Below are 19,207 nucleotides of genomic sequence, written 5' to 3'. Positions count from 1 at the left end.
CTCACTTTTAAAACGAAGAGAATGTTAAATTATGTGCTTGTTTCCTCTTGTTTTGGTATATCTTTTATGTATCATTGTGTAATTCTTTCAGCAATAAACTTGTCTCCTAAATATCCAGAGACTTCAAGGTTAGATTCTGAGGCATAAGAAGAGGCTCGGTGTGCTATCCAAAGTTATAGAACTAATAAAGAAACATCTAGCTACACCTCAGCTCACTTAACTTCCATTTCAGATATTGGATTTTTCATCTTCCTCTTTTCCTGTAATAATTTTGTTTCCTTAGGATTTTTGGAAATGCTTATGCGAGTGTTCCAAAATCAGCGCATGAAAGGTTACAAAAGTTCTTAGGAAGATTTTGATAAGATGATACTCAAATTGTTCTGGACCTCAAGAACTCAAATTTTTAAAACTCAAGTTTATTAAGCAGTAATTAAGATAATAAGGATGTGAGCTGTGCATTTATTTTCATTTGTACAACTCGTATAGCCAAAGACACATATCTTTTTTTTTTTTAATTATACTTTAAGTTCTAGGGTGCATGTGCACAGCGTGCAGGTTTGTTATGTATATATACATGTGCCGTGTTGGTGTGCTGCACCCATTAACTCATCATTTACGTTAGGTATATCTCCTAATGCTATCTCTCCCCCCGCCCACCCGACAACGGGTCCTGGTGTGTGATGTTCCCCTTCCTGTGTCCAAGTGTTCTCATTGTTCAGTTCCCACCTATGAGTGAGAACATGTGGTGTTTGGTTTTTTGTTCTTGTGATAGTTTGCTGAGAATGATGGTTTCCAGCTTCATCCATGTCCCTACAAAGGACATGAACTCATCATTTTTTATGGCTGCATAGTATTCCATGGTATATATGTGCCACATTTTCTTAATCCAGTCTATCATTGATAGACATTTGGATTGGTTCCAAGTCTTTGCTATTGTGAATAGTGCCACAAGAAACATGAGTGTGCATGTGCCTTTATAGCAGCATGATTTATAGTCCTTTGGGTATATACCCAGTAATGGGATGGCTGGGTCAAATGGTATTTCTAGTTCTAGATCCCAGAGGAATCACCACACTGTCTTCCACAATGGTTGAACTAGTTTACAGTCCCACCAACAGTGTAAAAGTGTTCCTATTTCTCCACATCCCCTCCAGCACCTGTTGTTTCCTGACTTTTTAATGATCACCATTCTAACTGGTGTGAGATGGTATCTCACTGTGGTTTTGATTTGCATTTCTCTGATGGCCAGTGATGATGAGCATCTTTTCATGTGTCTGTTGACTGCATAAATGCAAAGACACATATCTTACCTAAAGTCTTCACCTTGTTGCCACTTGTGTGACATTGCACAAGTCATTTCCTCCCACAAAATTTTTACTATTTACAAGGCATTGTAACAGGGGCTCCCATGAGGAATTACATATGCTCCTCTGCCTCAGTGTTCATACTAAGGTCAGGGGACTGACATTTGGAAGCATAATTAAAACATATTGTTACAATGGGCATACCAGAGGTATGTGGGAGGAGAGGTTATACTTTTCTGAGCCACTGTTCCCTTTAGTGAAAAGTGAGGTTATTTTAACACTTCCCCAAACAGTCTCACAGCAGGGTTATGATAAAGACAAAAATTTAAATGGCATATTTATATTAAAATGACTTTATGAAACATAAGATCATTAGTAATATAAACCAATAGCCTTAAGTTGGGTATACATTTAAGAATCCCACTTTGATACCTCCCAAGGAAATAATTGCACATATGAGAAAAGATATATACAAAAGAATGCTGATTTCAGTGCTGTTCATTAGCAGGAAGAATGAGATTTCTAAATTACCTAGCACTGATATCTTAAATATCTATCAGTATGGGAATAGTTAGGTAAAATGTAGTAAACCCAAATGTTAGAATTGTATGTAGCCATGGAAATTGATGCTGAGAATCTCTGTAAAATTTCTTGAACATTTAAAATATAAAAATGCCTCATACTTTTGAAAATGCAGCTTATAAAACAGCACATATCAAGTGATTCTACTTTAGGAAAATTGTGTGTATGTATATATGTTTATATGTGTATATGTATATATAAACATATTCACGGTAAATGTATATCTCTGTATATGCATGTGTGTATGTGAGTGTGTATGTATACACACATAATTGAAAGACAAATGTTCAAAAGTACTAACACTAATTAACGTGCATTTTTTGTATGATGTTTTCTTTATATTTCTCTATTTGAAAATTTAAGAATGTATGAAAAAATAAAACAATTTAACATATAACTGTTATAAACCTTATAGAAATATTTTAAATTGGGTAACAGACTAACAATAGTAGTTTACATTCAACAACAGTATTTTGAGTGACGACTGTGTGCAGGCATTGTTCTGGGTATGAGGGATGGAATGATGAATGACGCAGAGAAAAATCCCTGGATGGTAATCTGGAGCAGGCTGATCATTTGTTTATGATGCTACTGAAAAAAAATCAAGTTCTAAACTCACAAAAATTAAAAACTTTGTTAATGTTTTGTTTCCTCTAATATTTAAAGACTTGGCCAGAATACCTAGTTTGGATGCCTGGATTAAAATAAAGTCATTTAGGCATTCAAAACTGTGAGGGGACCTCACCTTTACAAAGTGGTAGTTTCAATGAACTCCATATGTATTATGAAAAAAATGTGCTAGAATGTTTCCCTCCCTTCCTTCCTCCCTCCTTCCCTCCCTTCCTCCCTCTCTCCCTTCCTCCCTCTCTCCCTCCCTTCCTTCCTTCCTTCCTTCTTCCTTTATCTAGTTGGTAACTATGAGGTAAAAAACCTCTATGAATAAACATTCTGGAAATGTTCCCTAATAAAACCTTTCTAAGATCAGGAAGTTGTAGATATTCATGGGTAATTGAACTCAACTCTCATCCAAAAGCGTGTTAAATTAAGGATAGTCCAATCTTAATTCATGTTTAGTTTCAGTCGACTTCTTATACTGTATGTCTGCTTACATTTAAAATTAATTTTTATTCAATTAATTATATGTTCAAGAGTGTACCCAAGCATGTCTTTCCTGATGATTTACTGGGACCTGTACATCCTCTGCCTCTCAAGTCCCCAAAAACCAGCCTGGGTGGCAGCAACATCATGTTTTTAAGGAAATGACAGGTTCTACTATGTTTTCGCAATGAAGATACATTCCTTTAAAGCAACTCTGGCAAATTAAGTTATTAGAGACATTTTAATTAATTCATATAATGCTAGAATACATTTTCTTGAAATCACTTATAGCTAATACATATTTCTATATTAATTATAGTCATGGTATTAAGAATTTTCTTTTTCTCTTTCCTCTTGCTAACTAAATTATTCATGCAATTTTTTATGGTTTTTCACTTAACTAAATAATATGAAATAACCTGGCCGATTGGGCAACAAGTTTCTAGCTATACAGAATATAACTTTCTATGAAATGTAAGTAAGGAGAAACATTTTTGCTTCTTTTATATTGTACCTTTGGCGTCAATTCTCTTTAAGGTTACTACCTAAAAATAGCAAATACTGCACATCAGCTGTTGATGTAATTATGCTTTGATTTATATGCTTAGAAAGCAATCTTCACTTATGAAGACCTCTGTCATGTAAACATAGCTGAAGCAATTTTAATAGTATTCATGTGAAACTTTTTTTTAAGATACGAGGAGGAAAGCTCATGATCACTTACACCCGTAAAAGTGACGCTGGCAAATATGTTTGTGTTGGTACCAATATGGTTGGGGAACGTGAGAGTGAAGTAGCCGAGCTGACTGTCTTAGGTAAGTGTAATTTTATTTAATCTTCTCATTGAAAAATAGATCTCTTATCATTTTGTATCTGTATACAAGGGAGAAAGAAAAATTGTTATGCCAAATATTTTTTAGGGGGTGGGTAGAAAGAGGAGAGAAGAAATCAGAAAAGCAGCTTGAGATAAAATAGCCAAAGATGTGGGAGGAGAACTAAGAGGAAACACTAAACCTAGGGAGAAGCTTCTAGAATGAGGGGACTCTGTGGAATAATTTCCTCGCTAATATTTTAAATTAAAAATATGCTCTTACTGAACTCCTAAAGTGTTTTTCAGCTGGTTCATTTTAAAATTTTACCTTAAGACGGCTCTTTTTAATTTTAGAGAGACCATCATTTGTGAAGAGACCCAGTAACTTGGCAGTAACTGTGGATGACAGTGCAGAATTTAAATGTGAGGCCCGAGGTGACCCTGTACCTACAGTACGATGGAGGAAAGATGATGGAGAGCTGCCCAAATCCAGGTACACATCAGAGTTTCATGATGTGATTTGTCAACTCAGCATTTCTACGTTTCTCATCACATCATCTCCACATCCGGGCCGTTAGAATAGTCCATTCTAGAATCCTCTATCGGGGCCAGATACAATAATGGAGATAATTAGAAACAGGAGGTTGCCATCCTGCTTTCTCTGAGGCTTTCAGAGAAGGACTGTGCATTCGTGACCCTGGGCTGCAGAGGGAACCCTTGTAAAATGTGATATTCTTTAATATCACAGGTTTCTCTTCTGTTCAACCAGATGACGGTTAATACTAGTTTTTTGGTATGGTAGTAGGCAGGAAAGGGAAGAAAGAGACAGCCTTAAGGACGTATCTATGAGCCAATTAAAAATCAGGCTTCCTTTTCCTCAGCTAAAATATCACCAGAGAATGGTGGAAGAGGTCAGAGTTTCTTGATATCTGTCAAGTCCTTAAATTGGCCAGGAGAAGAGATGCACGAATCAGGGAGCCTTAGGGAATGAGCCAGTAACATAAACGCTTTTGGGTACTGTCAGTGGGCCATCTTCTCCAGTGTGTTCACTCATTCAGCAAACGTGTTGAGCCTTCTGTCTAGGTGTTGGGATTACAGTAGTGGTTTAGACATAGTTTCTGCTCTCAAGGAGCTCGCAAAAGGAAATGTATTGATAGATACAGAATAACAATATCAAGCTGATATGGTTTGGCTCTGTGTCCCCACCCAAATCTTTCAACACCTTGAATCCTGAGATTCACATGTTAAGAGTGGAATCAGTTGGAGATGATTGAATCATAGGGGTGGTTTCCCTCATGCTGTTCTCGTGATAGTGAGTGAGTTCTCATGAGATCTGATGGTTTTATAAGCATGTGGCATTTCCCCTGCTGGCACTCATTCTCTCTCCTGTCGCCCTGTGAAGAGGTGCCTTCCGCCATGATTGTAAGTTTCCTGAGGTCTCCCCAGCCATGTGGAACTGTGAGTCAATTAAACCTCTTTCCTTTATAAATTACCCAGTGTCGGGTATTTCTTCATAGCAGTGTGAGAACGGACTAATATACAAGCTCTTTTGTCACATAAAGGTAAACCTGTGCCAGCTCAGAGGGGGGAATTTGAATTTGGGAGAGAGTTCTGAAAGAAACATGACACATAAGTAATGTCTTGAAAAATATTTATCAGTCTGATAAGCAAGGAGGAAGAGAAGAATATTCCAGGAAATGGGTTATCACAACATAGACACAAAGCTGAGAAGGAATGTCATCTCCTTTGAGTGGCATAAAGTTTAGCATGGCTAGGGCATAGGATTTATGATGAGAAGTTATGAGATATCAGGTTGAAACTAAGAGGGGCTTTGTGTAATAAAGAATTTCTAATATTATATGCACATTGGTGAGCCAAGAGTGTTAGTATAAATAGGTATACCCTTTAGAAAAATTAATTTTGTTGGCCGGGCCCAGTGGCACACGCCTGTAATCTGAGCACTTTGGGAGGCAGAGGCGGGAGGATCACCTGAGGTCAGGAGTTCGAGACCAGCCTGGCCAACATGGTGAAACCTTGTCTCTACTAAAATACAAAAATTAGCCGGGCATGGTGGCGCACTATAATCCTATAATCCCAGCTGCTCAGGAGGCTGAGGCAGGAGAATTACTTGAGCCTGGGAGGCGATGGTTGCAGTGAGCAGAGATCACACCACTACACTCCAGCCTGAGCAGCAGAGTATGACTCTATCTCCAAAAAAATAATAAGAAGAAAATTAATTTTGTTAGCACTATAGGTGTTACATTATTCTGGGGAGAGGCTAGTGGCAGGGACACGATTTTTGTGGTTGTCCAGATCAGAGATGTAAACTGTCTGAACTGAGAGGTGAGATAGAGACAGGGCTCGACAGTAAAGAGAAATTTCTAAGACTAAAATGACAAATTGGATGACTTGTTAGATATAGACAGCTGGTGAAAGAAGATGCGTAAATGTGTTAAGAAAAGGAGTTGGTTTATGTTAGGGGAAGAACAGAAAGTTTTATTTAATACATTAAATATTAGGTGCCTATGGGATGTGATGTCTAATTATTAGTTAGAAATCCAAATTTGGAACTTAGATGAATTAGGGATAGGAAATGCTTGTGTGGTAGATCGATATATAAACTATAGCAGATAACTCAGGGAGATCACGTAGAGTAAAAAGAGGACTAAAGTGAAAGTTCAAGGAAAACCTAACATTTAGGGGGAGGGAAGATGAGGCAAGACAAGTGAACTTGAAAATGAAAGTGGGTTCAAATTTCAACTCGGCCACCGAACTAGATGAGGACCAAGGCCAAGTTACTTTACCTCCTATACCTCAGGGTCCTCATCCAAAAAATGGAGGTAAGCCTAGCAGTTATTTCATACCATTGTTATAAAAACTTAGAAGGATAAAATCTATGAAACATTTAAAGTCTGGCAAATGATAAGAATCTAATTAATGGTCACTGTCTTTTGGTTTTAGTGTGAGCACAGGAGCTTGAGGAAATAAATAAATAAATACCAACTTTACCCCAAAATGTTCTTTTAGAAAGTAGTTTAATTTGTTAGTTCACATAATTATAAAAACAAGCTTTTCTTCTGCCAGCTGACTTAGAGGAATACCATGTTTTACTCTTGGTTTTAAACGATCAGAAAAGAATGTAGCCTGTGCTTTGAAGCATTGTGTGTGTAATGATGAGATCTTTCAAGTAGAAAGTCACTTAACTGTGCTTTCTTTTGTTATGTCATTAGATATGAAATCCGAGATGATCATACCTTGAAAATTAGGAAGGTGACGGCTGGTGACATGGGTTCATACACTTGTGTTGCAGAAAATATGGTGGGCAAAGCTGAAGCATCTGCTACTCTGACTGTTCAAGGTAGGCATTGGGGAAGTCTTTGTTTTGGTGGTTTTTGCATACAAAATATAATGGTGATAATTGAAGAAAATATTATGTATAGGGCTATGTTACGTATAGACTTTAAGTACTGCTCTAAATAATGTATTTCAAACCTATTTAAAGAACACATATTGTTTTGCCTATGGGAGCTCTGTGTTACCGGAAATTGAATTAAATGTTGAAAATTATGTTCAAAATTGAATTAAATGTTCAAGATAGTTCAAAAACTATCTTGGTCAAGTAGAGGCGAAGAATGTGCTTTAAACTCCAGGTCTTCAATCATAGAGCCCTTCTAATCTTTTAATTAAATGACAGCTATTGCTGTCTTGGAGGAAACTTTGTCTTTGGAGGAAAACAAGTCTTTCATTGCTTCAAGATCATCCACTTTCAAGGGCCTGTACAATTTGTAACAGAAAAAGAAGATTCTATTACTCTTTAGAATGTAGGATTCATTGAGTAGGGACTTGGCAATTGTTTTCTGTGCACAGAGTGCCTGCATCATAACAAACACTCAATAAATATCAGTTGATTGAATGAATTGCACTTGTACTTTGCTAATTTTGATACAGATTTATTATTTAGTATCATATGAGCCCAAGTGGATACCGTGTTCTATGGCTACCAGGTCTTTGAAAGTCAAAGTCACGTCTAAAGCTGATAGGAGGAAATGGATCTGTCACCTCTTTTCCATCCATAATCCAGAAGTTTTTCATTCTCATAATCCCATTTTGTTTTTCTCTGTGATGTCATTCTGATTATTTCTCACTATATCTCATTTGAGAACCTTCCTCTATTTTTTTTCTTTTTAAGTGGCAAGTTGTTTATTGTGGAATTTCAGAGGCAATGACTGTTAAAAAACATTTTATTGGTTGGAAAAAAAATTCCTGTTTTGACAGTATATATAGTAAATGGAAGTTCTGGCCATAAACCATTTAGCTTGTTTTGGGGTCTAACATTAGCAACACTTGATGCTGTCATCTTTTCTGAACACTGTCTCTTCTAAGACTACTTAGAAAAAAAAGGTGGCTTTTGAGGGAGCATTTCTACTGTGGGCTTTGTACAAAAGAGGCTTGTGGGCTTTTTACACTAGAAAAAAAAGAGTAAAGACTATTTCCTTCCTGTCTCTAAAGCCATTATGTCCCACTTTGGGGTTTTTAGCTCAATCTCATAAAAACAAAAGGAAAAAAAGAAAGATCAAGAGCAAACATTGAGTTTCTAAGGCAAAGACTACTCTTTAATCTAAGTTAGACTTGAACTCCAAGTAAGGCTAAAACTAAGAAAAGAAAACCTCTTCACATTTACAGAAAGCATAAATATAAGAGGTGTCAAATCCAAGTTCAAAAGCCCTCCAGAAGGAGTGAAAATAGCCAGGATGAATACAAGACATGAAAAGATGTGTCCATCTCCAGGCAATTGTGATAAGGAGGTTGACTGTCTATTACATTAGTCGGTGAAATGTGTTTCACTTTGTGTTTTAAAGTACTTTACCTTGGTAGCCTGATGCTTTTATAACTAACAGCTATTCTGCTGTGTATACAGTAGATATTGAAATCAAAATAGAGTTTCTTCCTGCAATGTTAAATTCAGTTACAAAATTCATTCAGCCTTAAGTTTTCCGTATGGAAATCTTGCTCTCTAAGCCTGGATTTCAATGGAAATTGGCATTAATGATCAAATCCAGAAACTACTTGAATTTAGAAGTTCTCATTTCAACTGCGTTGTGTTTTCTATAAATGTTTAAAAGATCTTTGTATAGTTCAGGATATATTATTCAATATTAAAATAAAATATGCCTATTAACATCACTGTTAAAACATCTGTAACATGCTGGAATAATAAACACAGTATGTTAAAGAAAGTAACATGATTCCCAACTGCAAAAGATAAATAAGAAAAAAACATTCAAAGGAAACCTGAGAAGATATGCCTTTTTTCGTCTTTTGAGATTGAACGTAGAAAAACACCAGATACTACAAAGGAAACTAATCAGAATTGAAGTCGTTTGGTAGCAGGAAATAATTACAGTTAAAAAAATTTGGTAGTGTAATTGTATTATTAAAAAACTTTCTGTGTTTTGTGTGTAGCTCATTTTTAAAAGGCAGTGTTGGAGTCACTATGAGCTTAAACATAATCTTTCTCTCCCTCACATCTCATACAATGAGTATTTAATTTGGATCATTGATGTTAAGGCAATAAATCCCAGTGATGCAGGTAGAAATTGTGGGAATAAATTACCTTACATAAGGGTGGCCATTTGATTTTCACCCCCAGCACAGATGTAGTTAATTCCAGCATTAAAAAGAACCCTGATTTGAGAATTCTTTTCTTTTTTTTTTGCCAAGGTCTTCTTGTAATCCCAAATTCTGCTGTTTTCTAGACTATATGTCTTTAAAGATTCCTCTCTTGACTCTAGGGGTTTCCGTGGCTTTTCTGCTTGTGTACTCTTCACGCTTCTTTCGTGGTACTGGACTTCTAGTAGGCACTTGATCTAATAAATTTGAAATGTGAATATGCATTTCAGACTTCTGCGTGAATGGTAGAAACAGCACAGGGGGCCAGGTGCAGTGGCTCACGCCTGTAATCCCAGAACTATGGGAGGCCGAGGTGGTCAGATCACCTGAGGTAAGGAGTTCGAGACCGGCCTGGCTAACATGGTGAAACCCCGTTTCTACAAAAAATACAAAAAAATTAGCTGGGCATGGTGGCTTGCGGCTGTAATCTCAGCTACTCTGGAGGCTGAGGCAGGAGAATCGCTTGAACCTGCGAGACAGAGGTTGCAGCAAGCTGAGATTGCACCATTGCACTCTAGCTTGGGCAACAAAATGAAGCTCTGCCTCAAAAAAAAAAAAAAAAAAAGAAAGAAAGAAAGAAAGAAATAGCACAGGGACATCCTAGGGAAAACTCAAGCAGCTTCTGGTGGCTTTGATTCTGAGTGCCAACAGTAGGCTCCATTTGATCAAATTTGAAGAGATTGGCATTTATGAATGATGCTGCCTTATGACCCGTGTTTGAAAGAGCACAGTAATTGTCTAACTGTCTGTATCTCATAACGTCATGTTGTATACTTTAAATATATACAATGAAATGTATTTTTTAAAAAGAATGGAGGTGAAAAGGGAACAGAGTAAAATCTAGGGCTAGACACTGTTTCTTAAACTTACCAGAGGTTACTTGTTAAGTATACAGATTATCAAGCGTGGCCTATAGAAAATCCAATTTAGGAGATCTAGGTTGGAGCACATAAATTTATTTTTATTTTTAAACAAGCAACTTCACAAACCTCAGGAATGAGGAGTTACTTGATGAACTGACAGAAAGAATAGAAGACTTTTTTTCAAATGTCTTTATAATTTGAGACTTAGAAAGGTAGAAGAAGTGTGTTAAAGATAATGGTGTAGCTAAGAGAATGGACATTGGAATCAGATAGAATTTAGGTGAATCATGATTCTGTCATTTACTACTATGTAACCTAGAAGAGTTTACATAAATTTCATGAAACTCAGTTGACCCATATGTGAAATGGACACAATAATACCAGTCTTTGTATAAGGATATTTAACATATTATCTGTTATACAGTAAATATTTTGTAAATAAACAGCATTATACTTACGAGTGTTATTATTGATAGCTTTATTGCTTAATTTCAATAATTATTATTTGGCAAGAAAAATAGTAGCTCTAGATAATTCTAGATCAGTGGCTCTTCTATTGTAAATGAAAAATCTGAAGTACTAATATTGTCATGACAATTTATTATGTAACAAATTATTAAAGACATTTCTCAAATATAAAGCATTACATTTTCATTTTTTAAAACCTTTATTGGGAGGTTGAGGCAGGAGGAATGCTTGTGGCCAGGAGTTCATGGCTCCATCTCTAAAAAAATAATTTTAAAATCAATCGTACATGTTGGTGTGCACCTATAGTCCCAGCGACGTGGGAGGCTGAGGCAGGAGAACGGCTTAAGTCCAAGAGTGGGAAGTTGCAGTGAGCTGCGAACCCCGCCTTGCACTCCAACCTGGGTGACAGATTGAGACCCTGCCTCTAAAAATAAAATAAAAATAAAAATCCTTATGGGCTATTATAGTAAATGTGTTGGATTTTGCTGGCGCCAGTGAAGCTAGTCCTAGATATGTATTGAAGTTTTGGAAAATAAGTAGATAAATTATTGAAATTTATGACCATTTTGGAAGAAAAATTAATCAAAAAGATTGCATTACCTGTGCATTGGAGTGTTATTGTCATGGAAGAACATTCAGCCCAGGGTGTTTTGTCACAATGTCCATTCCATTATCTCTAAGAGTGACTGTTTTCTAATTTTTTAGATTCTCAGTGCCTCTGTTTCTCTCTGTAAAATAGTGGTGCTTTCTCACAATTCATACAGAGACTAGTAAGATTATCCATGAGCAAATATCCTCAAACACTTCTTTATCTCCTTAATGATCATTCCAAAACATGGATGAAATATGAGGTTGCACCCTGTTAATAGAAGGTAATTGCACCACTAAAACCTGTATCACATTTGGTGTAACATTCGTGGGATTACTTGTCCCTGGCCAGTGGAATGCCAAAGTCGAATTAAAATATTGAATCAAATAAGATATTGATTACTTAATAATGCAGGTTTTATTGTACTTAGGAAAGAGGCAGACAGTAATAAAATTTTGGTTATATTACGAAGTTTGGGCTAAAAATATATTTTTCCTGGGCTCTGTAAATATTTGGGCAATAAAAAGAATATCCTGATTCCTTTAACTTGCAAATTGGTATACATGGTATACCAATATTGGTATATTATTGAAACTAATTCTCAGAATGAGACCCAAAGGCTCAGCAGTAATGACCTATTGAAGGATAATTACTGTTCATTATATGACGAATACAAAATAGTGAAACAATGCTGTTTGGGGTAATTACAACAGAAAAGTGTTTCTGCTTAACTTTGAGTCAGCCAGAAAATTCAGTAAACCTGAACTTCACATTACATCATTTTCTAAACTAAGCAAAGGTTCGTTACCTATAAATGTTAACCATCAGTGTTGTTACATTTATACTTAGTGTTTGTCTGCATCCCTGTTTCCTCTCTATGTGTATAATATCTACATACCTTTCTTTCAAGAAATCTTTTTGTGAACCTAAAATACACAAACAAAATCAAGCATCTTTTTAAAGACATATCACCTCTATTTGGTTTATTACATTGTTATTTTTGAACTGTAGCATCTCAATTTGACGAGTGTCAGGATAGCTGGCTCTGTCTTGGTAGGAATGAATTATTCACTGAAGTGGTGTTTTGTGTTGCATAATGGCTCCATCTTTTAAGACAAAAAGATATATACTACAGTATTTATCACAATTTTATAGGTTGTGACATACCTATAAAAGGTAAAATCTAACAAGAACAACATAGATGGCATAGAGGCACCCTGCCACGTTTTTAAACAGCGTGTCATTGAAACTGCTAAAATGTATGCCTCCCCTTGGTATTCAAGAATGGTTGCAGGTTTGTTTTATATTATTTTGCTATCTTAATGTAAATCCATTACGTATTTATTAGATGCTTACCAGGTGGGCCTTCAGGTTCTTAGAATCAGATGATGGTCAAATTAAATTACTATTTTTATTTTTAAACTAAAATGATTAATTTAAAAAGAAAAGCGAATGCTTTTTCTTTGTTTGAAGTAGACTTTAGGAAAAGCGTGGTGAGTACAGCTTCAAAATACTTAAAAATGGAAAAAAATTCTATTTTTTCTATTATTAATAACAAACCCTATAAAATTTATAAATTATTTACTTTCAATGGCAATCATCTTGGTGGCTTTTTAAATTATTCCATTTTTGAGGAGTGCTATTCCAAAAGAAAGATAGGTGATGAAGCCACATGGTTTAAAGTTTGAGTTTCTCCTGTTTCTGAGTTTGTCCTCAGCCTCTAAGAGTTCTTGTGATTCCTTGCTTCAATGATACTCATTGCTTAAACAGGGCAAACTAGATGGCATTATTAATCTTTCCACTCCTTTTGTAACTTCACAGATAAAGCAGCTCTTCTTACTGTCACAATTTCATTTCCAAAGTAAATTTGTGACTCTCTATCACCAGAGTGATCATGTTCCCATCGCTGTGTCCCATCAGTCACAGGAAACCGAACCGAAAACGGCCTGAACACAGACTTCCGTACACCAACCATTTCCCGAGCCATCACCTTTTATCTCCCTGAGTTGAAATATAAGAAAATCCAATCCCATTTGTGTTTGTCTCTCTCACAACAGGAACTAAAAGACACTTAGTCTTCTCATTTCTCTTGAGGCCTGAGTGCAGGGCCAGCCAGTCACAGGAAGCAGTACGTTTAGATCTCAATTCACACCCCACTATACTCCTCTCCAGGCTTCTCACAGGATGGGTCAATTTTTGAAGCTCTGTTCAAAGAAAAGGCAGGTGCCAAACATTGCCAAACCAGATGATGCTCTGTTATCAGATGAATGGGATTTCTGTGAAATCCCAGCTCTTCTCTCATAAGAGCTTGTCCATTTTTCTTCTTTTGATGTGAAGTCACTCTAGTCTCTCAACTTTATCAGCTTTTTTTAACTATAAAATACAGTATCATGAATTATGTGGCTATTTCTTTAAATTTATTGTTGACATACAATAGGAATGTTAAAACATCAAAAGAATGTGCATTCTATTCTATTCTGTAGAATTGTTATTTTGTCTGATGCTTCCCCTAAGTATTAATGCCAACTGTGCAGTGAAGGAGCATAACACTTTCTCGTTAGGACTGATCAGCCAGTGACAGCTTCTGGGAGTCTGAGCCTTCACGTATGAGATTGACATGCAGCAAGGGAGACACAAAGACAGAAAAAAGGACCCGTGCTGTCTTTTGCCTGACTTAATTGCTACTAATGGGATGTTTCCTAGAGCCTCTTTCCTTGCTGCTAGTAAACTACATGCTTCAAAAAAGAAACTTTGCTGAAATATCTAGGACACCGCAGTTTATGATTGACCCCTATTTACTGTCCCAATGAACTCAGAGTTGAAGAGTAATTATAACTTTCAGTAAAACAAGAAGCAGCTGTCAGAGGTTTGTCTGAGCCTTTAAGTTTCTACTAACTCAGTCTGTAAGCATTAGTTCGCAGAATATAATAGTGAAGAAGTGAAAATAAGAGCAGACCAGACATCAGAAGCTGAATTCCCGAATATTCTTTATTTCGCTTGTTGGCAATGCAGCCTGCAGACACACAGCCAGTCGACAGCTTTACTCTATCCTTCATGCTCCCATTTTCCCGTATCTTACTCTTAATCGGTCATCACAAAATCCTACTTATTTTGCCTTTTACCTATTTCTCAACTCTCTCACCACCTCCCTTACCTTCTTATCATTGCTCCATTTTAGGCCTTTATCATCTCTCCGGGAAACTGTTAACTTCTAACCAGGTTTCTTGCCTCCACCTTGTCTCATAGAATCTATTCTTCACACAACAGATTAATCTGCCTACAAAAGCTGGGTACGATGGCTCACGCCTATAATCCCAGCACTTTGGGAGGCCAAAATAGGAGGGTCACTTGAGCCCAGGAGTTCGAGACCAGCCTAAGCAACACAGTATGACGCAGTGTTAAAAAAATTTTTTTTAATAATTTTAAAAAAGATTTTTAAGAAGATTATCTACCTAAAACACAGTTCTAATTATATTAATTCCTTCCATAAATGATTTCCATGGTTCCCATCTCTCCAGGGTAAGATCCAAAATACTTTTGATGATGCTAACCTCCTTTCTTGCTACTCACTTCAGTATAATATGCTATATTCCTGTATTTTTTTCGTGTATACACCACCACGTAGCTTATCTCTGGGCTTTATGTTATGTTGGCTCCTTGGTCTAAAATGCCCCAGCCCCACCTGCCCCATCTTCTACTTGCTAGTTACTCCTATTCTTGAACTTGATTCACATAAGCATCCTCCAGCAAGCTTTTCAGACACTCCCCATCCGAGTGAGAGTTAGGTATTTCCCATTCACCTACCCAGTAGCAGGATGCTACTACTGCCCTTAATGGGATTTCAACGTCTGAACTTCTTGACTGTGAGTTCCTTAGGCACACACTTTGCTGACTTTGCTTTGTTAGTCTCATTGTTTACTGCAGTCTCAGAGACATCATTTTAGTTAGGGTCCTCCAGAGAAACACACTCAATAGCATATAGAGATAATAAGAAGAGATTTATTGTAAGTATTGGGATGGGGGGTCAAGAATTCCCACCATCTGCCATCTACAAGGTGAAGAACCAGCAAAACAGGTGGTGTAATTCAATCTAAGAGCAAAATTCTAACATTGGGGGAGCAGGAAAAGATGTGTGTCCTAGCTCCAGAAGAGACAGCACATTTGCCTTTTTTCTACCTGGACCCTCAACGGATTGGATGACGCCAGCCCACGTTGGTGAAGGCATGTCTTCTTTGCTCAGTTAACAGTATCAAATGCTAATCTCTTCCAGAAACACCGTCACAGACACTCCCAGAAATAACATGTTGCCCATTGTCTGGATATCCCCTAACCCACTCAAATGGACACATAAAATTAACCATCACAGAAACCTTGATGTTCTTGTAACATTTTCTGTGTGAGTGAATTAAGTGCTTATCCTGATACACACCAGTTGTTGAATCCTAGACAAATTGCCTAACTTCTCTGAGATTCAGCGTTCTCATCTGTTGAAAAATGAGTGTACGTGTAATACAAATATCCATCAGCTAATAGGAAAATCAACTAATGAATAAAATAGTTGAATTCCCAAGAAAGTGGGTTGTGGATTATGGGGTGCTTAAGCAAATACAATTGTTGTTACTGTTTCTATGATTGTTTTTCTCAGCTTCTTCCAAAACAAAATTAAAAATTCATCAGGTCCCTGTTAATTGTTATTTTGTCCATAGAGATTTGACATTTTTTATAGCTGATTAATGTGAAGTTTGGTTATTATTTTACTTTAACATAATTACTATCCCTCCCTGCTATGTTCAATGCTGCTAAATTTCCTGATAGAACGAATAACATTGAATCTCATCACTGCCTGTTCCATGTAGTCCATATAATGGAACAATTGAATTAACTGAATATAAACAAATTTAGATATACTGTACTCAGAAATAACTCCAATATAATTTAATCTGGAAAAAAATGGATCAGAAGGCGTAATCCACAAAAAGAAATGTGCATTTAATCATCTTCTAACATGTGAATTAGCAACTTTGAAAATAATCAAGATACGTGCCAATCTTAATGTAACATACTATGTGAATGTATGACTGCTTTTTTTTGAGACAGGGTCTCATTATGTCACGCAGGTTAGAGTGCAGTGGCACAATCATGGCTCACTGCAGCGTTGACCTCCTGGGCTGAAGCGATCCTCTCCCTTCAGCCTCCCAAGTAGCTGGGACTACAGAAGCGTGCCACCATGCCCGCCTAATTTCTTTTCTTTCCTTTTTTTTTTTTTTTTTTTTGGAGAGATGTCTCACTATGTTGTCCAGACTCGTGTGTGTGTGTGTGTATGTGTGCGTGTGTGTGTGTGTTTAATGAACCATTAGATAAGTATTTCAGATTGTAAAATTAAAATTTAGGTAAAAGTGAAACAATATAGCTTACTGTAGACTTTATTGCCAGTAGGGGATAAACTTTTAAAAACTTGCATTCAGAAACACCTCCGGAGGAAAGAAGGCCTACTTTGTAAATCTGTGGTTTCCATAAATAAATAGAGTTCACTATGTTTACCTTTCTGTCAGCATATGAGATCTTTGTGTAAGATCCATAGGACTTTTTGGAGCTCATATGATAGCTAGGCATAAAATAAGTAATGAGAGAAAAAACTGGGTCCTTCAGTTCTGAATTTCCTTTCTTTGACGTAGACTTCATTTAAATCATTTGTTGGAACAGTTTCCTTAAGTTGCTGATTTGAGAAAATCTGGCAATATAATAGTGCATTGTTTCTGACCATTAACGTGGTTATTTGAGTCAAAGCCAAAACTAATAGTGTCAAGGGACCTTTTTGCAGAGTCAGCTTAGGTTTAGTATAATCCAAGATCTTGGTTGAGAACTGTGAGTTCATCAACATTTTGATGAAACACATATTATGAGACCCCCCCCCCAAGGCTTTATTTGACAATTTTAAGAACCTTGATATGTGTGTGCTGCTTTTGCCAGACTCTGACAAGACATAGCAGACTGGTTCTTTAGGGAATGATTCTTAAGGACATATGGCAATAATCCACAGATGCCTACTAAAGTCACTAGTGCTACAGTAGGCAGTGCTTCAGGGGTTGGAGGATTTTATATATATATGTGTGTGTGTGTAAAATGGTAGTAAATATATATATTAAATTTATATATATTGGGTAGATATATGTATATACACACATATTCAATGTAATATATATTTACCACTGCTTGTATGTATGGATACTCTTAATACTAATCTCAAGAGTCTTATTCAAAATGCTACCCTTAAGGGATTTGTTGTGGAGGTTTGTGTGTCTTTGTTCTCCTTCTCCTCCTCATCCTCCTCCTCCTCTTCTTCTTGTTTATTTTGGAGTTAAAATAAGGATTAAAAAATTTTCAACTGAAGACTAGGGGAGCTGATGGGGAAAGAGATTTGTTATGGTAAAAAGAAAACTGAAAAAGACAAGATGTGATGGAAACTTTTGAAGAATCAGTATTGCCAGTTGAGCTCTTTGTGAGCAGGCTGCAAGTAAAATGCCATCAACCAAGAGATTTAATGAAGTCCCACTACAGAATTTAACAAGAGAGTGATTTGTGAGAATAACTCCCTCTCCTAACTGTTCTGATCCAGTGGCGTAAATAGGATGCTGAGCACCACTCCTGCTGGGTTTTTTTATGCTGTTTCATTTGATTGAGACCCAGTAGCTTTTTGGCCTATGATTCTTGGCTGTTTTGTTTTGTTTTGTTTTTCCCTAGAGGAATAAAGTAAAGAACTCCTTGTGTACTTATAGCTTAGAGAAACAGCCATTGTAACCCTAACGATTGATGAATGTGTGGGATTCTCTTAGATTTCTTTCATCCACAAAAAAAGATTTTGGGTTGCTTTCAGTTATTTCAAAAAAACAGATATAAATCATAAAAATTAATCAAAAGAAAGGCATTCACTTCATGGTCTTCCTACAGAGAATTTGAAATGCTCTCTTAATTGTTCGCACCAGGCAAATATTTGAAGAAATAAATCGAGCAGTCAGGTACAAGAAATAATTGATACATAAGATGATTCAGTGACAAATAATGACACAGCACCACACTAGTAAATAGCACATCATAGGCCTTCCATGATGGTCTGAGTTTTACTGTGATTTATTCGTCTACATAACAGTGGGTAAGGTTTTCTCACTGCCCAGTTATATAGATGCATAACTGAGCAACTGTCTTTAGTAACCAAACCAACATTCTGAAATAATGGCATCAATGTGGAAAAATGTCATTGAGTTGTATGGATATATCAAATCTCCACTGCTCAGCCTGAGAATGAAATTTGGAGAAATAAATTACTTTTTTGCTCTTATCATTGAGAGATAGCACATTTTAAAATGTTCATTTTAACAGCCTCACATAATTTTGAGAGTTGGAATTATTTTGTCAGAGTTAGTATCATTCAATGTGAAAAAGTTAATTCTAAGTTGATTCACATAATATTTTGTATTTTATCCAGAAGTGTTTGCACATAAAGTGATCAAGATATTTTATTATTTAAAAGAGAATAATTGCAGACTGTTCACATGAAGAACACCTTTACCTTATGATGAATCTTGAGTAAACTAAATACACAAGATAACTAAAAATGTGACTGTTTATGCATCCATATGTATGGATTTTTTTATTATTTGCTTGCTGTGGTTTTAAATATTTTGATAGATATACACAGCATGAATCATTAGGCTGAATAGAATTCTTGTTTTTAGACTGGTGAATCGTTTTCGCAAATACCAAACATCAGGGTCATCATTAGAGTAGTTACACTTGATAATTACATAGCATCTGGTGTCCTTTG

At 36.3% G+C, this 19,207-nt stretch overlaps 1 protein-coding gene across 13 annotated transcripts in view; it reads left to right on the top strand.

Annotated features, from left to right (window-relative positions):
- The window catches only part of ROBO1 (roundabout guidance receptor 1), a 1,183,344-nt gene that overhangs the window by 1,058,628 nt on the left and 105,509 nt on the right, over positions 1 to 19,207 (top strand). For all 13 annotated transcript variants that reach the window (XM_054551660.2, XM_054551661.2, XM_054551659.2 and 10 more), the window contains 3 exons: positions 3,679 to 3,799; positions 4,150 to 4,288; positions 7,026 to 7,153. In XM_054551660.2, the coding sequence (XP_054407635.1) occupies positions 3,679 to 3,799; positions 4,150 to 4,288; positions 7,026 to 7,153 (388 nt within the window). The remainder of the gene's footprint in view (positions 1 to 3,678; positions 3,800 to 4,149; positions 4,289 to 7,025; positions 7,154 to 19,207) is intronic.

The sequence above is a fragment of the Pongo abelii genome, chromosome 2 (assembly GCF_028885655.2).
Source record: "Pongo abelii isolate AG06213 chromosome 2, NHGRI_mPonAbe1-v2.0_pri, whole genome shotgun sequence".
NCBI classification, from domain to species: Eukaryota; Metazoa; Chordata; class Mammalia; order Primates; family Hominidae; genus Pongo; species Pongo abelii.
This window is presented reverse-complemented; position numbering and strand designations above follow the sequence as displayed.